Here is a 12,500-nt window from a genome sequence, read left to right as displayed (position 1 = left end):
GGCGAATTGTGGCGAATTGCTTTGGTTTTTCACTACTTCACTCAGTGATTGGTTCAAAGTTCTCGCGCGATTTTTTCAACCAATCAGAAGTGAAACCAAAACCACTAGTGGCTTGCACATGCACATTTTCCCGCGCTTTGCGTCGGCTACATGTAATTACTTCGAGTTTTGATTGGTTTACTGGATTGTCGCCGTCTTTTTTGATTGGTCAAAGTAATTACTTTGGTTTTGGTTTTACGACAATCGATTAAAACTCGCTCTAAGGTTTCTCCTTACAGCTAATATTTGCCCTTCAGTGAAACGCGCTTGACAATACATACAATTTTCTGTTTTTTTTTTTTTATGTGATCTGCAGATTTATTTGTAGAAGAGAGTATTTCGTGGTGTTTTCTGTTGCATGGAATAGTGACTACATCTTTCTTTCTTTTTCCTTTTTCCCTTCGCAGAAGAAAGAAATTAAATAACCTTAGAGCGATAAGTAAGTTGGAGAGGCAAGGAAGCTTAGAGGTTAGGGGCATTAAACTTGAAATTGTGAGAAAACGTTCTCCTTGTCAGCACTTGCAAAAAGCTGGTCTGTTTCTCACCAGTTTAAATTCCTTAATGTGTTGTGTTTTGAAATAGTGTGTCAATGCGGGGAGCGATCAATTTAGCACACATTCTTGTAGAGACATTATTTTATAGTGCTAGCAGTCCCTTCTTTAACAGCCAGTCAAGCGCCGCCCTCTTCACACCTCGCTCTCTCCCCATTCCCCCTCGGCTCTTTGGCTCGCTTTCATGACCAAAACGAATGGCCTGACTGACTTACAGGAGAAGGAACTTCGGGCAGTCTATTATTTTGATGAGGTGCGCATCACCATTCATGTGTACATTCATCGGAGAGCTTATCAAGGAGGCAAGAATTAAAAAACTGTTCTACTTAGATGTTTCACTGCCACGCTTGTTGCAGCATTTTGATTGATGCTGGCCTCTGGGAGACAATGGAAACAAGAACTAAGATACCAAGAGTTCCCACTATGAACCAGTAATCAAAGTCCTCTTTGAGCACGTCAAACATTCTTGATGGCGTCACCCTTGTCCAGAACAAGTCTAATCCATATGCAAAAACAAGGCATGTTGATTCCAGCCCAGACCCCGCAGTGTAGATTCCATTTATGTTAGAAACTAAGAAAAGAAGAGAATTTTAAACATCAATGTTTGAATTGAAACTAGACCCTCCGTGAGGGTACACTGGGTTGCCTGTGGTACGTGCAGCGTTCCAGGCAATTTTTTTCAAGTTGGTGGGTCATTAAGACCATTTAAGGGCTCACCCAGAAGTCATACCAGCAGAGGCCCTTTGGCTCACAGGTCCGCACACGTTCGTACGACGAAACAGCTCCTTTTCTGAGGTTAAAAACCTGGCTACCGGCCTATTAATTAATCATTTGTCAGAAAGAAGAAAATCCTGTCCTCTTTAAAAAAAATTGACACGCATTGCTTACGTGTGGTAGTGAAGTAACACAGCGATTTATTCCATAATGTCAACTGAGCTGTGTGTTGTCTTCCAGGAGATTCAAGTTGTCCTTGCGTAATATGTAGCTCTAACAGTGCACGATATTGTTTTGGTATTGTCTATCATTGTAGTGCCATGGTAGAAGTCTTGGGTAAATAGCCTGAGAAGACATGTGGTTACTAGCAAAGTACTGAGCCCAGAAAGATTGAAGAAAATAAATGGGAAGTGAAAAACATTGTCTTCTGGGATGACATGTTGACAGTTGTCTTTGCGTAATATGTAGGTCTGACAGTACACGATATTGTTTTGGTATTGTCTATCATTGTAGCGCCATGGTAGAAGTCTTAGATAAATAGCTCCTTTAGAAGACATGTGGTTACTAGCAAAGTACTGAACCCAGAGAGACTGAAGAAAATAAAAGGGAATCGAGAAACATTGGCTTCTGGGCTGACACTGATCATGCAACTTCTTTCCACCACAAGTGTAAGCGTGCACTGAGAGCATCTGACAGCTTTGTAAACAAAAGTTGAAAGCTGAAATTATTTCCTATTCGGCAGGGTTAGTATCTGGATGGGCGACCTAAGAAATATACCACTCAGTAACAGAAGCATAGGACAGAGAATTCCATTTTAATTCTATCAAATGCGAACCAAGCAAGATACAGATTTTGTTAGCTTGCTTTATGCAAAACAAATATTGATGTAAAAGTAAATAAATATGGATACACAATTTTTAAGAAGAGCAGAAGGAAGTTTCAGGACGGTCGATCGAGAGTAAAATATTTTGCCATCGGTAACAAAATCTACGACATGAAAACAACATTAATTTTGGACCACGAATATAAAAAGTTACCATCAGCGAAAAACAGTTTGGGAGATTTTAGTTGTTTTGTTGTAATTGTACAAGTTTGGCTGCACCGAGTAAATCGCACATTGAATTTGTCAGAAAGAAGAAATTCCTGTCCTCTTTAAAAAAAATTGACACGCATTGCTTACGTGTGGTAGTGAAGTAACACAGCGATTTATTCCATAATGTCAACTGAGCTGTGTGTTGTCTTCCAGGAGATTCAAGTTGTCCTTGCGTAATATGTAGCTCTAATAGTGCACGATATTGTTTTGGTATTGTCTATCATTGTAGTGCCATGGTAGAAGTCTTGGGTAAATAGCCTGAGAAGACATGTGGTTACTAGCAAAGTACTGAACCCAGAAAGATTGAAGAAAATAAATGGGAAGTGAAAAACATTGTCTTCTGGGAGAGACATGTTGACAGAATAAAAGGGAATCGAGAAACATTGGCTTCTGGGCTGACATGTTGATCATGCAACTTCTTTCCACCACAAGTGTAAGCGTGTACTGACAGCACCTGACAGTTTTGTAAACAAAAGTTTGAAGTTGAAGTTAACCCTGTGCGGTGGGTTAGTATCTGGATGGGCGACCTAAGAAATATACCACTGAGTAACAGAAGCATAGGACCGAAAATTCTATTTTAATGCTATCAAATGCGAACCAAGCAAGATACAGATCGTTGTAAGCTTGCTTTATGCAAAACAAATATTGATGTAAAAGTAAATAAATATGGATACACAGTTTTTAAGAAGAGCAGAAGGAAGTTTCAGGACGGTCGATCGACAATAAAATATTTTGCCATCGGTAAGAAAATTTACGACGTGAAAACAACATTCATTTTGAACCACGAATATAAAAAGTTACCATCAGCGAAAAACATTTTGGGAGATTTTAGTTGTTTTGTTGTAATTGTACTTTTGGCTGCACCGAGTAAATCGCACATCGAATTCAGCGGGCAGAGTGATCAAGTTACCGCGCCATGTTTACTCGCAAAACAGTGAAGCATCTGTGTCAAATGATGCCAAGATACCGGGTTTTTGTTTTTGTTAGTTTTCTTTTTCTTTCAATTGTTATAAATTTTGACAAGAAATGTGCGAATTCAACACAAAGATCACTCTCAGAGGTCACAGTGACCATTGTTTCTGCAAAATCAAAAATTTACTCTCCAAGACAAGGTTATTTATCACCAGGTAATTCCATCGTTTTGGTAATAGCAGCTACTTTATTATTCATCAGCGTCACAATATTTTGCCGATTTTGGGGGTCATTTTGTTGAAACTCAAGCACGCTTCCAACAGACCTGTTTATTTTCGTGACTTATGCGTTACCACAAAAATTCTCCCCGTATCACATTTCAACACATGTATGCAAATTTGCTAAGCTCGAAAATTACACATGATAAATTTACAAAAGCTAGAAATTTCACAGAAATATTTTCCAGCGAAACATTTATTGAAACAAGCAACATATTTGCTATAAGAGGCAAGAAACCCTTCCTATTTCAGTTGCGTGCGAGCAAGCGAAACACACAATCTCAAAGCATATGCAATTAAATAAATTTCTTACAGTTCACATCAAACCCTTTTCGAAAGAACCTTGACCGTAAATAATAAAGCACAAAAGAGACAACAAGCTTTCATTCAAATAATTTTTCACTGTCACATTTCCAATTTGTTTTTACCTTTGCTGAGTTGAGTCTTAAAATGAATGTTACTTGCCAGACAAACAGGCAAACTTTAAATAGATGCGACTTCAGTAAACACTGTGAGACACACAACAGAGATCACAGATCTACTTGTGGTGTTCGATTCCTTCTAACTTTTCCCGACACGGAAAATAACAAAAAAACCCACGAAATGAAACCGAGATTCCGACTGGGTTTGGCAACCCAGTAAAAATGCTAACAACACCACTAGTGAGGATAATTGCAAACGATACAAGTAATTGCACATGAAATAGCGTTACAGCTCCAAATACAAAGGGATTCAGTAACAGCAGAAAACAAAAAGCCATGATAATACAAATAGACAGAAAATTCACCTTTTTCAGAAATTTAACTAAATGCATCTGGCTAGGCGTACATCTCTGCGACTAGCTCGATACCGCTAGCACTAACTTTAAGATCAGGAACTTTCTTCTTCAGGAAACTTTCACAGTTCTGTGCTTCTCTCCTTTGGCATTTGGATTTCAGTGCAGTTCATATCATGATTTTCACATATTTGTTCATTTAGTACACATTTGTTCTCAACATATAAACTTTCTTTCAGTTTGCGGACCAACCCAGGCCAAAACAATCGCTCAACAGCATCTTTTAGTGTGGGTCTACCGCAAACGGCGTGTGCATAAGTGAGTTGTTTGAGCGTTCCGAGGAAGAAGCTTAATACAACAAAAAGCAATATGCTCACAAACGACATACTGTCATGGGCTGCACACTTCACCACAACTTGATCGCGCAAACAAATGATATTTGGTATGATCACGCTCAATCATATGGTTTTGCCTGTCAATAAAAGGCATCATTATACTTATTATACTTAGGATCGAAATTCTCCAATCACAATTAGCTATTTTAACAACTTGTTTCCTCAGAAGGACGTCTCTGAAGCTGCCCAATCAAAACATGACGACTTCCATCCACTTAGTGCTATAAATTCACACAAACCACCAACGCCTGCCTTCCTTCGGTTATTTCAGGAGGGGTTAGATAATATCTGTCTATCGTTAGAATCTCTCGACTCCTGTCTCGTGTTGCTATCGCACACCCACTAAAATTCGCTCATTCCTGGTCGTTTTATTCCTACTCGTTTAGAACCAAACAACTACCTCCTAAATGCCAACACCAGTAAATGATCACGCAAACGAAGCCAATGGCGAGAAATAATATTTCAACTGAATAGCTCGAAATAAAATTTGCGCGAAATCTCTCTCTTTAAAAAAGTTAAAGAAATATAAGGGCCGTTTATACGAGAGAAAATAAAACGCGAACAGCCCATATAAATGATGCAAAGTCTACGTTAACAGCTTTATACTCGTATAAATAGTTCCTTTGGCGTATTATGTACGCCGGGTCCAGAGTAAGCCGCGGCTTATTTTCTCTCGTATAAACGACCCTATTGTTGTTTTCTCAAGTTAACAATAACTTCATTTTACACAAGAGTGACTATACTGAAATCTTTTTCTGACCTTAATTAAAAACGATCGCCAGCTGTAATCATTTGCCAGAACGATCATGCCTACAAATTCCTGTCATCTTTATTTAATGCGCATTAAATTTCAACTCACTTATGCAAATTAGTTAAACTCGAATACTACACAGCACAATGAATCACAACAGTTGAAACATCTCACAATAACCTTTTCCAGCATGAAATTTATTGAAACTAACAAAATATTTGCTATTGGAGACAAAAAAAACCCTTTCTATTCCAATTCCGTGCGTGCAAACAAGAAACAATCCGTCTCACAAACCATACGATATGCAAATAAATATATTTTTCAGTTCAAGATTGAACTCTTTCCTAAAGAACCTTTTCCAAAGCACAAAATAGACAACAACCTTTCTTTCCAATAATTCTTCACTGTCACATTTTCAATTATTTTTTTACCTGAAAACTGTACAGCTTGACTGCAAATTAAATGCAAATTGCCAGACAAATGAGATGCCACTTCGGTAAACACTGTGATACATTCAAGACATTCGATTCTTTTTACACTCATACTCAATTTCCCACTTACTGTCAGTGTTCTACATACCAGCACAGTTTATAAAATAAGATTAGAAACAACACACACTTTCTCATATCCGACCGCAATTGTTCTCGAAGACCATCCCTCGTCGCTTTTAAGATTCCAGATATTTATTTTCCCCGCCTGTTTCGTTATTCCAATTGACGTTCCATTCTTGATCTCATAAAGGTATATTTTTGCCACTAAAACGCCATCCCCGTTACCACGACTTTCGACGCCATTGCGGGTTTAATAATTAAACGTTCATCTGTGTGCACCAAGGAAATCTACGTATTCCCCCAGCCCCCTCAAACCTAACAAAATACACAGACAAGACTCTATGCACAAAGCCACTACTTAGCAGGGGAGTGACAGGCAAGACTTTTACCGACACGGAAAAAAAAAATAAAAAAAACACGAAACTAAACACAGATTCCAACTGGTTTGCCATAGGCAACCCAGTAATAAAACATTTGCCAAAAAACCCATACAGTTAACAAGTAACAATGGCCTTGTTATCATCGCAATGTTTGTAGTATAATTTCAGAAATTCATGAGAGGTCTCTTGTTCTTGGCACAGGTCTACAAGGCAGCAATAATGTAACATGTTGCATCATAGAGATTTAGCATGCACGAAAATTTTGGGTTTGGTCAAATAATGTTACAGTATTTTAAGTCGTAAAAGATTTGATAAATGGTAAATGTTTAACTGAAGGCAATTGACAGTTTAATGGCTACCCAAAGATTTTCTTGTGTAACCGCAGAAAGCCAGTCACCCCTTCTCGTGACACATCAGGGAATGAGAAATCAGTTGCTGGTTTTGCTGTCATTCCATACATTTAAGGGGTTCCTGAACAATCAAGAGAGTTTTGAGTAACTACAGTGCACATTATGAAAGTTTCCCAAAACCCTTTCCAGACGCTTTGCCACATTTGCCAAACCTACATACATGTAAGTAACCCTACTGAGGGAACAACAAACTGATGCCATTTACTCAAAGACATGCAACAAAAAGCATTGGTTTGATCCTTATACTACAAAATAATGATCAATCATGCTCAATCTCACTCACTAGTTTGGTTGTAATTTATAAACTCCAATGGGTTCAAACTGAGCTCTGGAACATAAGGATGAAGTCCTTCTTCTCGGTCCTGTGCATTGGGCACAAACTTTCTCCTTGGATCTAAGAAATTCTTTGGAAGGCTGAGGATGTAGCCAGTTTGTAATCCAAACAGAAGATTCTTGTGGGTAATTCCTCTCTCTGTTATGGTGACTGTTGCAGTGCGAATTGTTGTAGGGAATATGTAGGACTGTTGAAGGATCATTGGCATGGGTGGAGGGTCAAATGATGATAACACAGTGCTGAAAAAGGATGTCATAACTTCAGAATACATGTAAGTGTCTTGGCTGACTATAGTGCTACGATATCACCATACTGGCAAATCATGAGGCCCTGCCAGGAAGGGGGGGGGGTCCCATATCGCTTGTCTAAATTTTAAAGGGTCTTGTGTCAATACTTTGCGAATGTTTCACGTTGCTGTCAGAATTGTAAAGAAAGTATGCTGTTTGTCGCGATTTCACTTTAATTAAGTGCTGTCACTACTTTTTAGGCCATGTTGCTTGTCGCAATTTACCCTGGCAGAGCCTCAATCATGCATGATTGCTGCACACCTCTGCAACCTCACTTCATGCAGGCGTTTGAGATCGGTTGTTTCATTTGACAAGTGACAAATGTTCCTTGAGTTCAGCATGCAGAATGCCTATACTGTAAGGGATAACCCTCCATAGAAGTGATTTTGGAAAATTCACAAAAGATACAAAAAGGCTCAACTGAGCCATGAATTTTGCATTTTCATCAACTGGTTGACTAATAACAAAAATTGAAATAAAGTACATAAAGAACGTCTACAGTATTTATTCAGTGTCCATTGCGTGTGCAACAATTCAAAGCTTAAAGCTTTTGGGGTCTTGTATACATGTTATGAAAGTCAACTAGAGGTTGCAAGCTTATTTCATTTTACATTGTACAGTGTACGTAAATCACATCCAGGTTTCAATCAGAACGGAGTTTGAGCCCACGCAAACAAAAATTAATGCCCCTAAAACTAGGCTGCACTAGACTATTTTGTAGACTGAGACAAATATTCTAGGGAAATGAGGTTTCCATCAAAGTAAGGTCAACTCCAGCCTCACTTTCATTCAAAGGCCTGGTGAGGTAGCTAGGCACTCAACTGTAAAATGGTCTCTTATCAGGCAACCTCATGCAATGGTTAAATAACATCCCCCCTCAATTTTTCCCCAACATAGAACACCTGTTTCTTTCTGTATATCCATCGTACATCTCCAGTACAGTAAGCTCATATCTGCGAGATTTTGTGTTGAACAAACAATACACTAGCCAGTTCTCCGAGTGAACCATGTGCAATGGGCCTTTAGCATTCTTGTGACGAGCATGGAATACAATAAGACCTAACGAAAACATTAAAAATAAAATGATTACATGTAAGTTATGATCTGTATAAGAATGTTCAATGGTGCTGTATTTTTGGAAAAGGAATGCAAGGTGATGCCAACTCCACCTTTGTTAGTTGTGTAGTTAAAGGTAAAGGTTAAGTAACTTTATTTAACATCGGTAGTTCGTTCAGCTACATGTACAAGGCTGATATCAATGGAAGCCGACAGTGCGCCCTTTATCCCACTCCCTCCCTCTGCCAGTGCTCCGTTTTACGGGTATTTAAAGCTATAGCTACACGGATCAGAGGAAAGTCGAAACAGACGTTTAAGTCACCGAGGATCTAACCGGGGACCTCTCGCTCCGAAAGCTGCGTACTAGCCAACTGAGCCACGACTACACCTTGAATAGGATAGGTTTCAACAATACGACTGACTAGAGATTCACAAAGTACATGCAGCATGCATACCGTACATGTATGTGTATATTGCACATTGTGTAATGCAATGCATTTGTATGCAAATGAATTAGGAGTTTCGGGCTTTCATATTTTTAAACTCGTGTTTTGGATAATAAACTGCGTTAAGGCTATTGATTGAATGACGTCACTTTTCCGTAGATCCAACCCTCTGAGGTCTAGTCATTCAGTTTTCAACATGAGTAATGGCAGACCATGAAATCCAAAACATACACTCAAAGTAAAGAATGCAAGCTCAAAATTTTGCCAGGCAGGTGTTAAGCAAACCCAATTTTAAAATCTGAAGGAAAAAAAGGAAGTGCTTTTTTGATCATAGTACCACCTCAAAATAGTACCAACTCAAAATACATGATTGTTTTATGAGATCTTTGATGTTGGAATGGATCTCCCCCAAAAGGTTCATAAATGAAATGAAAGTTAAATAATATGTTATTATTTTATTGCAAACCTTTACATAAAATGAAATTTCAGTCTAAGCATTGATTTTTCATAATACAAAGGAAACATTGCAATCCCAAGAACTTGTGAACTTGTATCAAAAGAGCTGTGCATGCACTTCAAACAGAAATTCTTGATGAATGGCAACACATATTTCCAACCCTTCAAATAAATATAATAATGTTGATGTGGTTTTTCCTCTCTCAGGGCACATCCAAATTAGCCAAGTCCCAAACCGTAATGAACCAGATTCCGATGGTGAAATCAACTAACCATACATATTCCACCAGATTGCAAAATTAGGATACACTGGGTAGATAGGCTGTGAGTACTTCCCTAGAGGTATTTATTCCTTTTGTTAAGGATCAGTATCATTCATTGTTGTTTTGCTCAATATCACCTGAACTGTGTTGTACAGGGAGATGTTTACTCTTTTGTTTTCGGTTTGGGTGACACCATACATCACTTGAACATTGCTCTACTTTTTGTTTTTTTTCTTTTTTCATTAAAATAATTGACGGCTGATGACGTGAAAGGCAATAATTATAATGATTGTGAGTACACCAGTTCAAGAAAGATTTACCACTATCGTTCCCAGGGTCTCTCTTCTCGGCCTCTTTTGTTGTTTGAGAGAGAGACAAAGGAGGCAGAGAGGAGAGACCCTGGGAACGAGGTTGTTACCACATAACGTTAGGGACGTTAAGATCTACGACGGCGACAGTCAACGAAAACGTCACCTCAAAATATAACTTTGCTCTATCATAAATCTTTCGCAATTTGGTACGAGCGGTTTCAGAGTGAAAACAGAGAATGAAAGATTCTCTGTTGCATGCTTTTATTATTATTATTATTACTATTATTATTATTATTATTATTATTATTATTATTATTATTATTTACTGAATTACGTCACTAACACTACATTCTACTTACTCTATTAACAATACTAATACTAATATAAATTACGGGACGCATAAAATACAATAAAGTTACTTATACAGGCAAGACATGCAATGTAATTACTAACTACAGGAACTGACTTACTGACTAACTAAAGGTACATGTATCCAGAAATTTACTCAGGTGAGAAATTTGGCCCACTTTTTGACAAAAGCAGAGGAATTATTCGTCATGATAGCGATATATTTTTCTATGTCGATTTTATCATGTACAAGGGAGATGAAATCCGCAAACTGAGGTCTTTTATCATTAAGGCATAAGTATAAAGAAAGTACATGTATTTTGCAATTAAGATTAAGTGATTGAGGGTTAAACAAGATGACCAGTCGTCAAGCACTCCATATATTATCTCATCCTTAGAAAGACTAGATTTCTTTCCTGGAGAAATCAAATTAAACCATCAGGTAGTAAACTCAGACTAGAACGATTTCGCAACATAACACGAAAAGAGTAGATGAGAAATCGTTTGTTCAACATTAATACAATATCGGCAGTAAGGGTGAGGTTTTTTCTTCATTTTGTGTAAAATGTTATTTGTATATAGTATATTATGTATTATTTTGTACTGAAAAATGGACAGTTTCACTTCTTTCGTTACACGAAATGGCAAAGAGTAAACTCTTTGTCGCTTTTGTGCATCAAAAGCGCACTCTATTAATCTTTTTTCTGCAGTAGGTGGACACTGCAGTCGGCTAATCAGAGTATTGTACACTGTCTTGCACGTGAGCTTATCGATCGCTAGTTGAGTGCTTGTCAGGGCATGTTGATGCGCGTCTCTTTTTAGGCTTTTATTCCGTTGCTCGTCTCTTTTTATGCTTTTTTTCCACTGATCAGGTATAGCCGACAGCAAGCTACGATAGCGCAGAAAATTACATTTCATTTTAAATTGTGGCACAAACGCCTAAAGAGACAAAAAATTATTTCCTAAATCATTAACAAGGCAGGCAAGTTTACATATGCCGACTTGATTCCAGATTCGATGATAAACAGATGATTGGTTTATTCGTATAAAACGATTATTCCAAATTATTTGATTTAAAAAATCTTCTTTATCTTTAGGCGTTGTATAGTTTAATTCTTGCCAGTGTATTAATACAGCTCGATAGAATTTTGGTAAGTGTTCGTTGCTACATAAATATTTGAGGTGGTAGTTGCATTGAAAGAGAAGTTGTCCTCCTACGTTCGAAAGCAGGGATAGTGGAATAAGTTTCCATCGTCCACTGTCGTCAGAGCACAACCGCTTTACCCATGTAATTTCGGAGCTTTATCAAATGATGAAAAATCAATCATACCAAGTCCTCCTTCATTCTTACCTTTCGTGATAGTTGTCTTTTTAAGTTTCGGGTTTTTACCTTTCCAAAAGTAATTATATATATTATTTTGTTGACTTCAGCAGTAAAACCAGGTGGAGTGTTCAATACGCTGCAAATAAACGTTAATTTTGATAACGCGAGGGTTTTAACGATATTGATTCTACCATAAATTGATGTGTCTCTAAAGGACCAGGGATTTAATAATTTTTGGAGAGGGCTTAACTTATCAAAGAAGTTCTTTTTTGTGCAAGTTCTTCATTGTATGAGACTGAGTACACTCCTAGGGCGTAAATAGGTTCGTCGCTACATTTTCAGCTTAGCACTGAGTCTTTTATGTGGCGCAAAGAACCAAACCATAACAATTCTGATTTGGATTGGTTTATTTTAAGCCCAGAGCAGTTTTCAAATTGGCTTAACAGATGAAAGAGATTATGAACTGATTGTATGTCTCTTACAAAAATTGTCGTATCATCCGCATATTGGGATATTTTTACTGTATGCACTTCATTAATCGGAATTCCTTTGATCTCATTAGAGCGTTTTCTGGCATTGCTTGCAATTTCTGTGCCAATTACGAACATTGCATGCTTACGTTGTCGTCAAAGCCTCAAATTTGGTTATTTCACGTTGCTGTTATGCATAGAACCGCAAACATACTTGCTAAAATATGTGCTGCACGTGCAGCACGATTATTTGTGCTCTTTTGACCAATGATATCGTTGGTTTGTGACATTGTAGTCATAGCCGTCATTCTTTCTTAAACTCCGTATTGTGAATATGATGAACTTGGTTGCATGTT

At 37.8% G+C, this 12,500-nt stretch overlaps 1 protein-coding gene across 1 annotated transcript in view; it reads right to left on the bottom strand.

Moving 5' to 3' along the window:
• Positions 1–925: 925 nt before the first annotated feature.
• The window catches only part of LOC137972582 (ER membrane protein complex subunit 1-like), a 164,335-nt gene continuing 152,760 nt past the window's right edge, over positions 926–12,500 (bottom strand). The window contains exons 2-3 of the mRNA XM_068819325.1: positions 7,133–7,422; positions 926–1,161 (exon numbers count right to left, since the gene is read on the bottom strand). Coding sequence (XP_068675426.1) covers positions 926–1,161; positions 7,133–7,422 — 526 coding nt within the window. The remainder of the gene's footprint in view (positions 1,162–7,132; positions 7,423–12,500) is intronic.

The sequence above is a fragment of the Montipora foliosa genome, chromosome 10 (genome assembly GCF_036669935.1).
Source record: "Montipora foliosa isolate CH-2021 chromosome 10, ASM3666993v2, whole genome shotgun sequence".
NCBI lineage: Eukaryota > Metazoa > Cnidaria > Anthozoa > Scleractinia > Acroporidae > Montipora > Montipora foliosa.
Note: the sequence above shows the minus strand (reverse complement) of the source record. Positions and strands in the feature narration are given on the sequence as shown.